The following is a 20252-nucleotide window of genomic DNA, read 5'->3' as shown; positions in this document are numbered from 1 at the left end:
GTTATGTCTTGTAAATTTTATCTACTATATATCCAATTAGGCGTCTCTGTGCGCCACATAGTTTGGTAAATCTGTGAATATTGGGCATGAAAGTGTTCAGTAGACACCTGTCGTTCATATTTAGGATGGTTTATGCGGATACTTTACGAAATGTGGGACATATAATGGGGTAAAATTCAAGCTTCGTGACGATTTTCAGAAATTTGATAAAAACCGTTACGTTCAGCAGTACTTTGCAGTTTGGCAGTTTGCAGTAGAAACACATATTTACCCATATTGGATTCGTCAGAATGTGTACTTTCTGAAAATATATGGTTTTCTGGGGTCTCTGTACTGTTAGGGGGGTCTAATGTCGCATAATACACACACCAGGTGCTTATATTGCAGCAGCCAGCGCGTCAGCTGTGAAAATGTATATACACTATTGTCATTTGGGGGTCTCTGTGCGCCACATAGTTTGGTATATCTATGCATATTGGGCATCAAAGTGTTCAGTAGACCCCTGGCGTTCATATTTAGGATGTTTTATGCTGATACGTTACGAAATGTGGGGCATATAATGGGGTAAAATTCAAGCTTTGTGACGATTTTCAGAAATTTGATAAAAACCGTTACTTTCAGCATTGCTTTGCAGTTTGGCAGTTTGCAGTAGGAACACATATTTACCCATATTGGATTCGTCAGAATGTGTACTTTCTGAAAATGTATGGTTTTCTGGGGTCTCTGTACTGTTAGGGGGGTCTAATGTCGCATAATACACACACCAGGTGCTCATATTGCAGCAGCCAGCGCGTCAGCCGTGAAAATGTATATACACTATTGTCATTTGGGGGTCTCTGTGCGCCACATAGTTTGGTATATCTATGCATATTGGGCATCAAAGTGTTCAGTAGACCCCTGGCGTTCATATTTAGGATGTTTTATGCTGATACGTTACGAAATGTGGGGCATATAATGGGGTAAAATTCAAGCTTTGTGACGATTTTCAGAAATTTGATAAAAAACGCTACTTTCAGCATTGCTTTGCAGTTTGGAGTAGGAACACATATTTACCCATATTGGATTCGTCAGAATGTGTACTTTCTGAAAATATATGGTTTTCTGGGGTCTCTGTACTGTTAGGGGGGTCTAATGTCGCATAATACACACACCAGGTGCTCATATTGCAGCAGCCAGCGCGTCAGCTGTGAAAATGTATATACACTATTGTCATTTGGGGGTCTCTGTGCGCCACATAGTTTGGTATATCTATGCATATTGGGCATCAAAGTGTTCAGTAGACCCCTGGCGTTCATATTTAGGATGTTTTATGCTGATACGTTACGAAATGTGGGGCATATAATGGGGTAAAATTCAAGCTTTGTGACGATTTTCAGAAATTTGATAAAAACCGTTACTTTCAGCATTGCTTTGCAGTTTGGCAGTTTGCAGTAGGAACACATATTTACCCATATTGGATTCGTCAGAATGTGTACTTTCTGAAAATATATGGTTTTCTGGGGTCTCTGTACTGTTAGGGGGGTCTAATGTCGCATAATACACACACCAGGTGCTCATATTGCAGCAGCCAGCGCGTCAGCCGTGAAAATGTATTTACACTATTGTCATTTGGGGGTCTCTGTGCGCCACATAGTTTGGTATATCTATGCATATTGGGCATCAAAGTGTTCAGTAGACCCTTGGCGTTCATATTTAGGATGTTTTATGCTGGTACGTTACGAAATGTGGGGCATATAATGGGGTAAAATTCAAGCTTTGTGACGATTTTCAGAAATTTGATAAAAACCGCTACTTTCAGCATTGCTTTGCAGTTTGGCAGTTTGCAGTAGGAACACATATTTACCCATATTGGATTCATCAGAATGTGTACTTTCTGAAAATATATGGTTTTCTGGGGTCTCTGTACTGTTAGGGGGGTCTAATGTCGCATAATACACACACCAGGTGCTCATATTGCAGCAGCCAGCGCGTCAGCCGTGAAAATGTATATACACTATTGTCATTTGGGGGTCTCTGTGCGCCACATAGTTTGGTATATCTATGCATATTGGGCATCAAAGTGTTCAGTAGACCCCTGGCGTTCATATTTAGGATGTTTTATGCTGATACGTTACGAAATGTGGGGCATATAATGGGGTAAAATTCAAGCTTTGTGACGATTTTCAGAAATTTGATAAAAACAATTACTTTCAGCATTGCTTTGCAGTTTGGCAGTTTGCAGTAGGAACACATATTTACCCATATTGGATTTGTCAGAATGTGTACTTTCTGAAAATATATGGTTTTCTGGGGTCTCTGTACTGTTAGGGGGGGTCTAATGTCGCATATTACACACACCAGGTGCTTATATTGCAGCAGCCAGTGCGCGTCAGCCGTGAAAATGTATATACACTATTGTCATTTGGGGGTCTCTGTGCGCCACATAGTTTGGTATATCTATGCATATTGGGCATCAAAGTGTTCAGTAGACCCCTGGCGTTCATATTCAGGATGTTTTATGCTTATAAGTTACGAAATGTGGGGCATATAATGGGGTAAAATTCAAGCTTTGTGACGATTTTCAGAAATTTGATAAAAACCGTTATGTTCAGCATTGCTTTGCAGTTTGGCAGTTTGCAGTAGAAACACTTATTTACCCATATTGGATTCGTCAGAATGTGTACTTTCTGAAAATATATGGTTTTCTGGGGTCTCTGTACTGTTAGGTGGTCTAATGTCGCATAATACACACACCGGGTGGTTATATTGCAGCAGCCAGCGCGTCAGCCGTGAAAATGTCTATACATATTGTCATTTGGGGGTCTCTGTGCGCCACATAGTTTGGTATATCTATGCACATTGGGCATCAAACTGTTTAGTAGACCCATATGTTTATATTTAGGATGCTTTATGCTGGTAATGATACATGGACAATACGATGCTGGAAAGTTGAAGCTTTGAGGCAATTTCCAGATATTTCACCAAAACCGCCAAATTTGGCAAAGCTTTGCGACTCAGTAGTTTGGAGCAGAAAGCCATGGGTACCCATTTTAGATTCTGTAGAATGTGTACTTTCCAAAAATATATGGGGTTGGGGGGTAAAGATATATTTCTGTGTTTTTACCCCACAAAAATGCAGTCAATGTGTTGATTTTTCATTAGCTGAAGTTACCCACAGGACAATTTGTATGTGCTAACTTCATTTTGGGGCCTCTAAATGCCATATACTTTGGTAAACTTATGAACAATGGCCACCAAAATGTTCAGAGGAACCCTGGCAATCATATTTAGGGTGCTTTTTCTTAGTACGTAATGACACATGGGTGATATGGTGCTGGGAAGTTGAAGCTTTGAGGCAATTTTCAGATATTTCACCAAAACCGACAACTTCGGGAAAGCCTTGCAACTCAGTAGTTTGGAGCAATAAGGCATGGGTACCCATTTTAGATTCTGTAGAATGTGTACTTTCCAAAAATGTATGGGTTTGGGGGGTAAACATATATTTCTGTGTTTTTACCCCACAAAAATGCAGTCAATGTGTTGATTTTTCATTAGCTGAAGTTACCCACGGGACTGTTTGTATGCGCTAACTTCATTTTGGGGCCTCTAAATGCCAGATACTTTGGTAAACCTATGAACAATGGCCACCAAACTGTTCGGAGGAACCCTGGCAATCATATTTAGGGTGCTTTTTCTTGGTGCGTAACGATACATGGGTGATATGGTGCTGGGAAGTTGAAGCTTTGAGGCAATTTTCAGATATTTCACCAAAACCGACAATTGTGGGAAAGCCTTGCGACTCAGTAGTTTGGAGCAGAAAGGCATGGGTACCCATTTTAGATTCTGTAGAATGTGTACTTTCCAAAAATATATGGGTTTTGGGGGGTAAACATATATTTCTGTGTTTTTACCCCACAAAAATGCAGTCAATGTGTTGATTTTTCATTAGCTGAAGTTACCCACGGGACTGTTTGTATGCGCTAACTTCATTTTGGGGCCTCTAAATGCCAGATACTTTGGTAAACTTATGAACAATGGCCACCAAAATGTTCAGAGGAACCCTGGCAATCATATTTAGGGTGCTTTTTCTTAGTACGTAATGACAAATGGGTGATATGGTGCTGGGAAGTTGAAGCTTTGAGGCAATTTTCAGATATTTCACCAAAACCGACAACTTTGGGAAAGCCTTGCGACTCAGTAGTTTGGAGCAATAAGGCATGGGTACCCATTTTAGATTCTGTAGAATGTGTCCTTTCCAAAAATGTATGGGTTTGGGGGGTAACCATATATTTCTGTGTTTTTACCCCACAAAAATGCAGTCAATGTGTTGATCTTTCATTAGCTGAAGTTACCCACAGGACTATTTGTATGCACTAACTTCATTTTGGGGCCTCTAAATGCCAGATACTTTGGTAAACCTATGAACAATGGCCACCAAACTGTTCGGAGGAACCCTGGCAATCATATTTAGGGTGCTTTTTCTTGGTGCATAACGATACATGGGTGATATGGTGCTGAGAAGTTGAAGCTTTGAGACAATTTTCAGATATTTCACCAAAACCGACAATTGTGGGAAAGCCTTGCGACTCAGTAGTTTGGAGCAGAAAGGCATGGGTACCCATTTTAGATTCTGTAGAATGTGTACTTTCCAAAAATATATGGGTTTTGGGGGGTAAACATATATTTCTGTGTTTTTACCCCACAAAAATGCAGTCAATGTGTTGATTTTTCATTAGCTGAAGTTACCCATGGGACTGTTTGTATGCGCTAACTTCATTTTGGGGCCTCTAAATGCCAGATACTTTGGTAAACTTATGAACAATGGCCACCAAAATGTTCAGAGGAACCCTGGCAATCATATTTAGGGTGCTTTTTCTTAGTACGTAATGACACATGGGTGATATGGTGCTGGGAAGTTGAAGCTTTGAGGCAATTTTCAGATATTTCACCAAAACCGACAACTTTGGGAAAGCCTTGCGACTCAGTAGTTTGGAGCAGAAAGGCATGGGTACCCATTTTAGATTCAGTAGAATGTGTACTTTCCAAAAATATGTGGGTTTGGGGGGTAAACATATATTTCTGTGTTTTTACCCCACAAAAATGCAGTCAATGTGTTGATTTTTCATTAGATGAAGTTACCCACAGGACTATTTGTATGCGCTAACTTCATTTTGAGGCCTCTAAATGCCAGATACTTTGGTAAACCTATGAACAATGGCCACCAAACTGTTTGGAGGAACGCTGGCAATCATATTTAGGGTGCTTTTTCTTGGTGCGTAACGATACATGGGTGATATGGTGCTGGGAAGTTGAAGCTTTGAGGCAATTTTCAGATATTTCACCAAAACCGACAATTGTGGGAAAGCCTTGCGACTCAGTAGTTTGGAGCAGAAAGGCATGGGTACCCATTTTAGATTCGGTAGAATGTGTACTTTCCAAAAATATATGGGTTTTGGGGGGTAAACATATATTTCTGTGTTTTTACCCCACAAAAATGCAGTCAATGTGTTGATCTTTCATTAGCTGAAGTTACCCACGGGACTGTTTGTATGCGCTAACTTCATTTTGGGGCCTCTAAATGCCAGATACTTTGCTAAACTTATGAACAATGACCACCAAAATGTTCAGAGGAACCCTGGCAATCATATTTAGGGTGCTTTTTCTTAGTATGTAATGATACATGGGCGATATGGTGCTGGGAAGTTGAAGGTTTGAGGCAATTTTCAGATATTTCACCAAAACCGACAATTCTGGGAAAGCCTTGCGACTCAGTAGTTTGGAGCAGAAAGGCATGGGTACCCATTTTAGATTCAGTAGAATGTGTACTTTCCAAAAATATATGGGTTTGAGGGGTAAACATATATTTCTGTGTTTTTACCCCACAAAAAATGCAGTCAATGTGTTGATTTCTCAGTAGCTGAAGTAAAGTCCTGAACAATTTGGATGTGCTAACTTCATATTGGTGTCTCTAAATGCCAGATACTTTGGTAAACCTATGCATAATGGGTATCAAACTGTTCAGTGGACCCCTGGCAATCATATTTCAGGTGCTTTTTCTTGGTACCTAATATACCTAAAACCATATATTTTTGGAAAGGACACATTCTACCGAATCTAAAATGGGTACCCATGCCTTTCTGCTCCAAACTACTGAGTCGCAAGGCCTTCCCAAAATTGTCGGTTTTGGTGAAATATCTGAAAATTGCATCAAAGCTTCAACTTCCTAGCACCATATCACCCATGTATCATTACGTATCAAGAAAAAGCACCATAAATATGATTGTCAGGGTTCCTCCAAACAGTTTGGTGGCCATTGTTCATAGGTTTACCAAAGTATCTGGCATTTAGAGGCCCCCAAATGAAGTTAGTGCATACAAATAGTCCTGTGGGTAACTTCAGCTAATGAAAATTCAACACATTGACTGCATTTTTTGTGGGGTAAAAACACTGAAATATATGTTTACCCCCCAAAACCATATATTTTTGGAAAGGACACATTCTACCGAATCTAAAATGGGTACCCATGCCTTTCTGCTCCAAACTACTGAGTCGCAAGACCTTCCCAAAATTGTCGGTTTTGGTGAAATATCTGAAAATTGCCTCAAAGCTTCAACTTCCTAGCACCATATCACCCATGTATCATTACGTATCAAGAAAAAGCACCCTAAATATGATTGTCAGGGTTCCTCCAAACAGTTTGGTGGCCATTGTTCATAGGTTTACCAAAGTATCTGGCATTTAGAGGCCCCCAAATGAAGTTAGTGCATACAAATAGTCCTGTGGGTAACTTCAGCTAATGAAAATTCAACACATTGACTGCATTTTTTGTGGGGTAAAAACACAGAAATATATGTTTACCCCCCAAAACCATATATTTTTGGAAAGTACACATTCTACCGAATCTAAAATGAGTACCCATGCCTTTCTGCTCCAAACTATTGAGTCGCAAGGCTTTCCCAAAATTGTCGGTTTTGGTGAAATATTTGAAAATTGTCTCAAAGCTTCAATTTCCCAGCACCATATCACCCATGTATCATTACGTACCAAGAAAAAGCACCCTAAATATGATTGCCAGGGTTCCTCCATACAGTTTGGTGGCTGTTGTTCATAGGTTTACCAAAGTATCTGGCATTTAGAGGCCCCAAAATCAAGTTAGTGCATACAAATAGTCCTGTAGGTAACTTCAGCTAATGAAAAATCAACACATTGACCGCATTTTTGTGGGGTAAAAACACAGAAATATATGTTTACCCCCCAAAACCATATATTTTTGGAAAGTACACATTCTACCGAATCTAAAATGAGTACCCATGCCTTTCTGCTCCAAACTACTGAGTCGCAAGGCCTTCCCAAAATCGACGGTTTTGGTGAAATATCTGAAAATTGTCTCAAAGCTTCAACTTCCCAGCACCATATCACCCATGTATCATTACGTACCAAGAAAAAGCACCCTAAATATGATTGCCAGGGTTCCTCCAAACAGTTTGGTGGCCATTGTTCATAGGTTCACCAAAGTATCTTGCATTTAGAGGCCCCAAAATGAAGTTAGCGCATATAAATAGTCCTGTATGTAACTTCAGCTAATGAAAAATCAACACATTGACTGCATTTTTTGTGGGGTAAAAACACAGAAATATATGTTTACCCCCCAAAACCATATATTTTTGGAAAGTACACATTCTACCGAATCTAAAATGAGTACCCATGCCTTTCTGCTCCAAACTACTGAGTCGCAAGGCCTTCCCAAAATCGACGGTTTTGGTGAAATATCTGAAAATTGTCTCAAAGCTTCAACTTCCCAGCACCATATCACCCATGTATCATTACGTACCAAGAAAAAGCACCCTAAATATGATTGCCAGGGTTCCTCCAAACAGTTTGGTGGCCATTGTTCATAAGTTTACCAAAGAATCTGGCATTTAGAGTCCCCGAAATGAAGTTATTAGCTGAAGTTACCCACAGGACTATTTATATGCACTAACTTCATTTTGGGGCCTCTAAATGCCAGATTCTTTGGTAAACCTATGAACAATGGCCACCAAACTGTTTGGAGGAACCCTGGCAATCATATTTAGGGTGCTTTTTCTTGGTACGTAATGATACACGGGTGATATGGTGCTGGGAATTTGAAGCTTTGAGGCAATTTTTAGATATTTCACCAAAACCGACAATTTTGGGAAGGCCTTGCGACTCAGTAGTTTGGAGCAGAAAGGCATGGGTACCCATTTTAGATTCGGTAGAATGTGTACTTTCCAAAAATATATGGTTTTGGGGGGTAAACATATATTTCTGTGTTTTTACCCCACAAAAAATGCAGTTAATGTGTTGATTTAGCTGAAGTTACCTACAGGACTATTTATATGCGCTAACTTCATTTTGGGGCCTCTAAATGCAAGATACTTTGGTAAACCTATGAACAATGGCCACCAAACTGTTTGGAGGAACCCTGGCAATCATATTTAGGGTGCTTTTTCTTGGTACGTAATGATACATGGGTAATATGGTGCTGGGAAGTCGAAGCTTTGAGGCAATTTTCAGATATTTCACCAAAACCGTCAATTTTGGGAAGGCCTTGCGACTTAGTAGTTTGGAGCAGAAAGGCATGGGTACTCATTTTAGATTCGGTAGAATGTGTACTTTCCAAAAATATATGGTTTTGGGGGGTAAATATATATTTCTGTGTTTTTACCCCACAAAAATCTCCCAAATGAAAATAGTACATATGAATTTTCACATATGACACTCTGACTGCTACAATACAAGCACCTGGTATGTGCATTATGCACCATAAGACCCCCTAACAGTATAGAGACCCTAGAAAACCATATATTTTCTGAAAGTACACATTCAGACGAATCTAAAGCAAGTAATTACATCTTTCTACTGCAAACTACAAAACCGCAAAGCAATGCTAAACATAACGCTTTTTATGGAATTTCTGAAAATAGTCACAAAGCTTGCATTTTACCCCATTATATACCCCACATTTTGTAACGTACCAGCAAAAGTCATCCTCAATATGAAAGCCAGGAGTGTACTGAACAGTGTGATGCCTGATATGAAAAGATTTACCAAACTAGGTGGCATACAGAGACGCCCAAATGAAAATAGTACATATGAATTTTCACATATGACACTCTGACTGCTACAATACAAGCACATGGTATGTGCATTATGCACCATAAGACCCCCTAACAGTATAGAGACCCTAGAAAACCATATATTTTCTGAAAGTACACATTCAGACGAATCTAAAGCAAGTAATTACATCTTTCTACTGCAAACTACAAAACCGCAAAGCAATGCTAAACATAACGCTTTTTATGGAATTTCTGAAAATAGTCACAAAGCTTGCATTTTACCCCATTATATACCCCACATTTTGTAACGTACCAGCAAAAGTCATCCTCAATATGAAAGCCAGGAGTGTACTGAACAGTGTGATGCCTGATATGAAAAGATTTACCAAACTAGGTGGCATACAGAGACGCCCAAATGAAAATAGTACATATGAATTTTCACATATGACACTCTGACTGCTACAATACAAGCACATGGTATGTGCATTATGCACCATAAGACCCCCTAACAGTATAGAGACCCTAGAAAACCATATATTTTCTGAAAGTACACATTCAGACGAATCTAAAGCAAGTAATTACATCTTTCTACTGCAAACTACAAAACCGCAAAGCAATGCTAAACATAATGCTTTTTATGGAATTTCTGAAAATAGTCACAAAGCTTGCATTTTACCCCATTATATACCCCACATTTTGTAACGTAGCAGCAAAAGTCATCCTAAATATGAAAGCAAGGAGTGTACTGAACAGTTTGATGCCTGATATGAAAAGATTTACCAAACTAGGTGGCATACAGAGACGCCCAAATGAAGATAGTACATATGAATTTTCACATATGACGCTCTGACTGCTACAATACAAGCACATGGTATGCGCATTATGCACCGTAAGACCCCCTAAAAGTATGGAGACCCTAGAAACCCATATATTTTCTGAAATTACACATTAAGACGAATCTAAAGCAGGTAATTACATCTTTCTATTGTGAAACTACCAAACTGAAAAAGCAATTCTAAACATAACTCTTTTATGGAAATTCTGAAAATAGTCACAAAGCTTGCATTTTACCCCATTATATACCCCACATTTTGTAACGTACCAGCAAAAGTCATCCTAAATATGAAAGCAAGGAGTGTACTGAACAGTTTGATGCCTGATATGAAAAGATTTACCAAACTAGGTGGCATACAGAGACGTCCCAATGAAAATAGTACATATGAATTTTCACATATGACACTCTGACTGCTACAATACAACACCTGGTATGTGCATTATGCACCATAAGACCCCCTAACAGTATGGAGACCCTAGAAACCCATATATTTTCTGAAAGTACACATTCAGACGAATCTAAAGCAGGTAATTACAATTTTCTACTGCAAACTACAAAACCGCAAAGCAATGCTAAACATAACGCTTTTTATGGAAATTCTGAAAATAGTCACAAAGCTTGCATTTTACCCCATTATATACCCCACATTTTGTAACGTACCAGCAAAAGTCATCCTAAATATGAAAGCAAGGAGTGTACTGAACAGTTTGATGCCTGATATGAAAAGATTTACCAAACTATTTTGTACACAGAGACCTCCAAATGGTTATATAGCAGACAAAATTTCCAAGGTCAAAATGAAGTAACAAAAATCCCTAAAATCCAACAAAACCGCAAAAATCAATGCTTTTTTTTTTTTCGCCTACTGTAATCAGCAGTCAGAATCAATTTTTGATAATTTTAGCATGGCCAAATAGGTTTTACAGACAGAAAAAGGGGAACAACACCTTTGCAAAGCTGAAAATGTAATAAAATGGCAAAACATGCAATAAAATGTCTAAAAATGCACCAAAATCACCCAAATTGCAGTATAATCACCAAAATAACATACAAAAGGTATTGCGCAGTGCAATTAGCGAATACGCTATTCGCAATGGCAATAAAACAGTTTTTTCAGCAAAAAAAACAGACGATGCGATAAGAAAAAAAAATACACAACAGTGCAAGTGTGTATGTGTGTGTGTACAACTGACCAATTGCATGTTGTGTGTGTGTGCAAGCGTGTGGGGGTGCTGTGAATGTGTGTGACCCCCCTGATCCCCCAAAAATGTATGTGATTGTGTGTAAGTGTGAATGTAAGTGTGTAATGGGAAAATAAGTGTGTGTTTGTGTGTTTGTGTGTGTTTCTGTGTGTGGATGGGCACTAACCTGGGGGAAGCAGGTCCAGATCGTTGTGCAGGGCTGGAGGAAGAAAATGCTGCATCACCCAGGAAGATCCGTTGAGAGGGGGCGGAGCTTCGGCTCAGGAAGTGAAAGCAGCAGCAGGACACGCAGTGTGCACGTGTCTGCTGCTGCATTTGGGGCCCCTGGGCGATCGCGCCTCAGGGGCCACTCGTTCCCGGCCCCTGCTCGTTGCCTGGGGGCTGGGGAACGAAGAGGAACGGAGCAAGCGGCTTGAAAAGCCGCTCCTCCGTTCCCTAACCCTGAAATGCTGCAGAACGTAGAATCTACGTTCTGTGGCATTTCAAGTGCCATCCCCACAGAACGTAGATTCTACGTGGGGTGGCACTTAAAGGGTTAATATTTCATTGATTTGCACATTTTTTGTGGTTTTATTGCAATTTTATCCTTGCATTATTGTTCCTTATTTATTTTTAGCACAGCTTGGCTGTTTGGTGCTTTATAGAAAGGTGTATTTTCCAAATGAGAACAGCCCCAACATTTCGGGACACAGCCTTTGTCAAGGGGATTCAAAGGTTGTGTGCCGAAACGTTGGGGCTGTTCTCATTTGGCAGGTGTATGCGCTTCTTGTTGTTCTTTTTCTGCCTTGTGTGTTCCGAATGGTGGTATGTATATTACAATTATGTGGAATGTATTGTCTTTTTAAACAATGTGTTACTGTTAAACTGTTCTTTTTAAACAGTAAAGTATTTTCTATCATACCACCTGAGTCTAAAAGTTTTTTGTGAGTGTGCAGACCTGATATTTGACATATTACATTTGGTTGCTCTGTAGGGGTGACTTTAGGTTTTTTGCACCTCCTATTGCATTTTTGTTTCCTTAATTTTTTTTCTAAATGAGAGTGCCCTCCATTTACCTGCATTTTTGTTAGTGTAGATATAAGACATCAAATTAGTATGCACAAATACATTTTGGGGCCCATTCATGTCACATTCTTAGGTAACCCTGCCCACTGAGCATTAAACTGGTGATTTATCTGGTTACCTAATGATATGTGGGTAATAAGATGCATCAAAGTGGAAGATTTGAGGTGAAATTTCATACAAAGAGTCAACTTTAGGGAAGCTTTGCAGTTTGGGACATTGTAGTAGAAAGACATGGTTACTCCATTTTGTTTTCTGGGGAATGTGTACTTCCCAAAAATATGTTTTTTTGGGGGTGAATATACCTTGTATCTTTACCGCACATAAAATGCAGTAAATGTATTGATTTTGGAGTAGCTGGAATGCCAGAAATTATATATCATGTGGGGGGCGTCTTCCTTTTGGGGGCCCTAGATGCCACATACTTAGGTAAACCTATGCACATTGGGCATCAAACTGTTCAGTGGACCATTGGCCTTCATATTTAGGGTGATTTATCATGGTTCCTTATGATATATGGGAGATTTCATAAAAACTGACAAATTTAGAAAAGCTTTGCAGCTTGGTGCTTTGGAGTTGAAAGACATATTTACCCATTTTAGATTCAAGGGAATGTGTACTTTCCAAAAATATATGGCTTTTGGGGGTTAGCATACTTTTTTTGTAGCTTTAACCCACATAAAATGCAATAAATGTGCTGATTTTGCAGTAGCTGGAATGGCTGGGGGTGATAGATCATATGGAGTGTTGCGGGCCCTAGAGGCCACATACTTAGGTAAACCTATGCATATTGGGCATCAAACTGTTCAGTGGACCCCTGGTCTTCATATGCAGGTTGATTTATATTGGTACTTAATGATATGTGGGAGATGCTTCAAAAAGAAAGCTTTTTTTAAAAAAAATCCTGTAAATTTAGAAAAGTGTTTTGACTGGGAAAGTACAATCTTCACTGATTACTTCACTGATATATATATACATATGTACCTCGGATATCAGTTCATGCTCTTCCTCATCACTTCATGCTGTTCTGATCATTTGACCTGAATGGACAGAATAATAGGAGGTTGACCATACAGTGCATTATAAGTTTTTAGCTTAGCCCATTGTTGTGTATCCTGATTTAGAATTGTTTAATATATAAATATATCACTTTTTATAAGCTTGGTAAAAATATTGATGCATAATGAATGAATTAAATTGTACAGGCAATTTTGCTGCTTAGATTCTTAATGCCACCAGAGTTCATGCAGTGGGTAATTCTGTCTTGTGAGTGCATAAATATACTGTATAAACAAGTTAGTCAGATATTTTATGCTTTTGTGTGAGGCAATTGAGTATTTTTTTTGTAATGTATATCCTTGCAGATTCATACAACATTATTTCAATATTCAAATAAATAACTATATTGCAAACAATAACTATAACATTTTTAAACATTTTCTAAAGTATATCACTCTAGCTTTAATAAATCTGTATTTTTAGATAAGAAGACAAGGTGGAATTCAGCTACTGGTAGATCTACTGGATCATCGAATGACAGAAGTGCATCGCAGTGCTTGTGGAGCACTCAGGAACTTAGTTTATGGCAAAGCCAATGATGATAATAAAATTGCCCTAAAAAACTGTGGAGGTATTCCAGCATTAGTTCGACTTCTTCGCAAAACAACAGATCTGGAAATCCGAGAACTTGTGACAGGTTTGATTTGTTTTTATCTTTTTTTATTTTTAACAATGAGTAGGAACACACAGAAACATATAAGGTGATCCGTTATTCCTTCTTAACAATTAGAATGGATAACAAGTAATATGTGCTAAGTGTATCTTTTAAGATAAAGAATGAACTAAACCAGACCAAATAATCTGCTAGTAGGTGTCCCTGTTGAAAAGCCAACCCAAGAATTCAGATTTTCATATAATTCCCCACATCTAAGCATTTCGGTTCTCTCTGAACCGTCGTCAGGATGTGACGTGGGGATTATATGAAAATGTGAATAAAAAACACTTTTAACCATCCGTGAGTGCTCCTAAATACTTTCCAATATTCATAAACAGGAGGACCACCTGGGGTTTGACTTTGTGATAGGTGAGTGCCGGTGTACTTTGAAACTATCTATATATATATATATATATATATATATATATATATATATATATATATATATATATATATATATATATATATATATATATATATATATATATATATATATCTATATATACACACACACATATAGATATATATAGATATATAAAACAACAAATAAAACACACTCAAGGTCCCGGAGGAAGTTCACTATGATGTCATCGAAACGTTGGAATTTCTTTTGCTTTTCTATTGGGATAAGTTGTTCTGGCTGAGCCTGTTGAGTGCATTTTTGTTGTTGTTTTGTGTGCATTCTGCCTGCACCCAGGCTGTCCTACTAATACCAATAGGTAATATTCCCCTCTACCTAAACCTAAAATGGATAACTAGTTAGTATAGTGACTAATGCCCTCTAAAATCCAAGTCAGTAACATAAAGCAAACTCTTCCAAATATTGATTGTTGCCCCATAGTTCAATGGAATCTCAGTAAAATAGGCTTGACCATACAAGATGAGAATGAGATTTAAAGGAACAGTTCAGTGTAAAAATAAAAACTGGCTAAATAGACAGGCTGTGCAAAATAAAAAATGTTTCTAATATAGTTAGTTAGCCAAAAATGTAATCAGTAAAGGCTGGAGTGATTGGATGTTTAACATACCAGAACAGAATACAACTTCCTGCTTTTCAGTCGTCTGCGGGGCACGGTATCAAAGGCTTTGGCAAAATCCAAATAGATCACATCTACTGCCCCCCTGCTGTCCAGCATTTTACATACCTCATCATAAAAAGCAATCAAATTTGTCTGACATGACCTATCCTTCATAAAGCCATGCTGATTGCTGCTCATAATGCCATTCACTAGGACAAAATTTTGAATGTGATCCCTTAACAAGCCTTCAAATAATTTGCCCACCACAGATGTCAAACTTACTGTCTTATAATTGACAGGCTGAGATCATAATCCCTTTTTAAATACATAGGCACCATACCAGTTAAACGCAAATCTGAGAAAATCAGAAATAGGGGCTGGTCTAAAACTGAACTGAGCTCTCTTAGAACCCAGGGGTGTATGCCATCTGGCCCGGCACCTTGTTTACATTAATTTTTATTAAAGCTTTATGAATCATATCTTGAGTCAGCCACTGACTAGATTGAGCTGAGCCATCAGGGCAGCTATGAAGTGAGCCTGGGATCCCAGACTCCTCTATTGTATACACTGATGAAAAGAACTGATTTAGCACATTTGCCTTGTCTTTATCAACCATACTAGTACCATTATTTAAAGGGGCAACACTCTCAACCCGCATATTTTTACTATTAATATACTTAAAATACATTTTGGGGATTTTCTATTAATTTTTTTACTTCTATATTAAGCCACATAGGGTGATTCTTAGTGCTTCTACATTTACTCCTTAAGGGAATAAATTCAGAACAGTAACAATTTAATATCATTTTAAATGACAGACATTTATGTTCTGTGTTTTTAGAAAACAGAATGCCCCAACACTCAAGGCACTAAAATGATCTTTTCTGAAATTCATGGTTTTTGTTGTCCCAGTGTATATTTGTTTTTTGCACCAGACATTAAATGATATAACATTATGGTCACTATTACCCAGGGGTTCAATGACTTGCACATTTGCTATAATTTCTGGGTCATTAGAGATCACAAGATCCAGTATAGCATTTTTTCTGGTTGGCTCCTCAACAACTTGTTACAAAAAATTGTCTTGTATTTATCCTCAACAACTTGTGCCAAAAAATTGTCATGCAACAAGTTTATAAATGTGTTCCCATTAACTGACCTCGCAATACTGTTGCTCCAGTCAATATCTGGGTAATTAAAATCTCCCATAATAATAACTTTCCCCAAACTAGCAGCCTTTTCTATTTGTATCAGTAGGTCTATAGCATACTCCTACAATAAATTTGCTGGGCTCTTTACAATCGGTGAAGAGCTCCACCCATAATACTTCCACCCCCTCATTTTCTAACATCACCTCTTCCTTTATATAAGCTTTTAAATCCTGCCTAACAAACATACATACCTCTCCTCCTTTTTTATTGCCTCTGTCCCTCCAAAATAAAGTATAGCCGCTGATATTAAATGCCCAGTCATGTAACTCATTCAGCCATGTTTTGGCCACACCAATCACATCATATTTTCCCTCCAGCAACAGAACTTCCAGCTCTCCCGTTTTACCAGTCAGACTCCTTGCATTTGCAAACATACATTTTTACTAAGGATGCACCGTCCAGGATTCGGCCAGGATTCGGGTTTTTAAGGAGGATTCGGCCGAATCCTTCTGCCTGGCCGATCCGAATCCTAATTTGCATATGTAAATTAGGGGTGGGGAGAGAGAAATCACATGACTTTTTGTCACAAAACAAGGAAGTAAAAAATGTTTTCCCCTTCCCACCCTTAATTTGCATATGCAAATTAGGGTTCGGATTCAGTTCGGTATTCGCCCGAATCTTTCTCAAAGGATTTGGGGATTCGGCCGAATCCAAAACAGTGGATTCGGTGCATCCCTAATTTTTACATACAAATATGAGATTAGAGGTCACCATAAAAAAATCACATACTTTCTATTCATTCCAATGGGATTTTAGGATCATATTTATTAATGGGTGAAAGTTAGAGCTCATCGTTTTACAAAAATCCCAATGAAATGAATAGTGAGTGAATTATTTTGTGGTGAGGTCTAAGCTCACATTTTAATAAATCTGCCCCATAAAAGTAGAACTACAACCATCTATGTGTGATACTAATCCCTCTTCCTGTACTAGATTACATATAGCCAAGTAAATGTTTCTATAACTGTACTATTATTATATATTATATATACATTATATTATAATGATTGTCACAACATTGCACCATGCAGTGCACTTGATAATAATTGTAATACTCATTACCTTGACCAGAAGTTCTTAAAGGGGACGAATAGCCTAATTCCAAAAACTGTATTTTAGGTCATAAACTGCAAAACAACTTGCACAAATACATGTAATACAGATTTATTACCTTTTTCATAAAAACAACTAGAATTGAAAAATGAAGGTCAGCTTGTGCTTCTTATTTTGATCCTGCAAAACTCCTAGCCACTTGTACTCAATCAAGATAAAGAGATAAAAATAATTTTCTCTTTCCTCTCTTTACAGACAGTGATCAATTAAATTCTGCCTTAACACACAGTAAAGTTGAAATAATTTTATCCAATCTATTCAGAAAGATTACACCATGCAGGTTAAAATGCCTACTGTCATGATTTAAAAGATTTTCCATTACTGGACTAACAGCTCTAACCACAGAAACATTGTTACTTAAAGCAATTTAAATCAAATCCTGTAAAATATCAAGACTGTGGTTTGAAAGATCTGACTAATTTATTTAATTCATTTGAGCAAATTAATCCCATAATATAGATTATCTCAGATACTATGTATTTATAACCCAATTTTACAGTTTCCAATTAAAAAATAGTTTCTTTCAAATAACTATAATACATTGACTTAAATTTGATACTAGACAACAGTGACATGATTTTTGTAATAATGTACAGTTTTGTGGCCTGCCCTAGATTATCTGCTGATTAAAAAAAATATATTGAGGCAGAAAAAGTATGTGAAGCAAATTTAAATGTGCAGTTAATACTTTTGTTAAAAAAAATCCAATCTAGGTTTGTGCTACAAAAAAATAACTCAATTGTTTTAGTTAAATTTGTTGGGGATAATGTATAAATGGCCTTAAGTTTGTCCCATAGCAACCAGTCAGCAGGTAGCATATATTGGAAAGTTGTTTGATTAGTTTCTTTGGGTTTTTAAATGGGCAAACACTTTGATCTACACTTCTACTTGGTTCTTTAGTTAATCAAATTACCCTTCCCACATGAACCCTCACATAATTAACTCCTTCTCACATATTAAGCCTGAGACACAGGCATCAAATAGTGGAAGGGAGTTGCATGTTTATACAGAACTCATTGGTGTATATTTATCAAAGAGTGAAGTTAGAGATCGCCCAGTCCGCTAGAGTGAAATTCCGCCACTCTCCATTCATTTGTATGGGATTTTTAAAAGAGTATTTATCAATGGGTGAAAGTGAGAGTTCACCCTTTGGTAAATATGCCTTTCAAATATGCCTTTCAAATTCCCATATAAATTAATGGAGAGTTGCGGACTGTGGCGATCTCTAACTTCACTCTTAGATAAATATACCCCATCGGGTCTTTAGGAGACAGCAGATAATAAGGATAACACAAAATATTATTCCATTTGTATTTCATAATGAAAAACAAAATAAAATATAGATTTTAAATTCAAACAACACATTTTCTATACATGGTTCATGCTCAATATATGCGTATACATTCAAAGCACAGTAAATTACTTGTATTAATTGTCCAAATCATTTTGTCATCATGTAATGTGAATTGGGGATTCAGACAGTTGAGCGGGTTAATTCACTTAGAATTCAGTCAGGTGAGGAGTACTATCCCCCCCCAAAGCACAGAATGACTTACGATTGCTCAAAGCTATAAAAGCCATTTGATTACAGGTGAGAAGGGAGGGGCCTGTGAGGAGTGCAGTGACATCTAGGAAATGCAGAATGAAATGTGATTTGATTGGCAGCTCAGATTTGTAAATACATGTATAACAGGTATGGATGTTTTCATAAAAAAAAGAATTTAAATTTTAAAGAATTTAAACCTTTGTTTGCACTTTCTAACATTACAACATTTCTAAGTTTATTATACAAAAGTACCCATAGGTCTTCTTCTCCATTATGGATATGTTTAAGGTAGTTCCATTAAGTGGCTAGCATATTTTTAAATCCCATGTGCATTACCTTACATTTATCAACATTGCCACTTAGCAACTTAGCCACCTAGAGTGCTAGTATGTCAACATTCTGTTGCAAGGATGCTACATCCTGAATGGCATTAACCCTTTAACCGCCTAGCACGTACGGCGTACGTGCTAGCGGTTCAGGGCTCAGGCTGCCAAGAACGTACACTGTACGTTCTCCTGCAGCTGAGCCCTTCTCTCTGCTTTGATGGCTTTTACTGCCTCTGCAGAGAGTCAGGAGGGTAGACTGCCCCCTGGACAATGTGGCTGGGGGGCTGTCAAGTCGGATCTACGATGCGATTGTCGCAGATCCGACTTCAAAGTAGCAGAAGCGCAATGGAAGCGCTGCTGCTACTTCCTTACCTGCTCCACGTCGCACCACCTGCCTACTCACTTCCTGCTGCGCAGTAACTCTGCTAACACGCTGCCACGAGTCCTCCTTCAGTTCCAGCGATCCTCCTGCTACAAAAACGGTAAGTGCACGTTTTTTTACACACTTACCTGCACTTACACATACTTACAGTACATTTATACACTTACACAAACATTTTAGTAAAGATTGGAATTTTTTTTATTTTTTTTTACTTTAGCACACTTGGTCCCTTTTGTACACTTGTTTACACTTAATTACATGTATTTGCACACTCAGACAACTTTTATTAGTGCACAAATATGTATACACAAAAACTCACAAACTGGTAGTTTTTTTTTTTTTAATTATTCATTGTACCGTTTGTTTTGCCTAAAAACATGTTATTTTGACAGCGTGACTATTGGATAATCGATTTCGGCCACTAATTACACTGTCGGATCAATTATTTTGTTATTTCATTGATTTACGCTATGTTTGTGGTTTTATTGCAATTTTATCCATGCATTATTGTTCCTTATGTATGTTTAGTATAGTTTTGCTGTTTGGTGCGTTGGTATAGAAAGATTTATTTTACTTAGTTTGATTGCCAGAATATATGCTTTCCAAAAATATATTTTTTTCTGGGGGTCTTTTTACAGTTTTGGGGTCTTACGGCACATAACGCACAGTTGGGGCTCTCTTTTCTGCAGCTTAGTTGGCTAGCGTGAAAATTCATGTGCATGTTTTTCATTTGGGGTCCGTACACACCACATACTTTGGTAAATCTATGCATATTGGGCATCA

General features: G+C 37.9%; 1 protein-coding gene across 10 annotated transcripts in view; it reads left to right on the top strand.

Annotated features, from left to right (window-relative positions):
- The window catches only part of LOC108718510 (catenin delta-2), a 757810-nt gene that overhangs the window by 572743 nt on the left and 164815 nt on the right, over nt 1-20252 (top strand). For all 10 annotated transcript variants that reach the window (XM_041566188.1, XM_041566184.1, XM_041566181.1 and 7 more), the window contains one exon: nt 13641-13854. In XM_041566188.1, the coding sequence (XP_041422122.1) occupies nt 13641-13854 (214 nt within the window). The remainder of the gene's footprint in view (nt 1-13640; nt 13855-20252) is intronic.

This window comes from Xenopus laevis, chromosome 6L (genome assembly GCF_017654675.1).
Source record: "Xenopus laevis strain J_2021 chromosome 6L, Xenopus_laevis_v10.1, whole genome shotgun sequence".
NCBI classification, from domain to species: Eukaryota; Metazoa; Chordata; class Amphibia; order Anura; family Pipidae; genus Xenopus; species Xenopus laevis.
The sequence above is the reverse complement of the archived record's forward strand: the minus strand, read 5'-3'. Positions and strand labels throughout refer to the sequence as shown.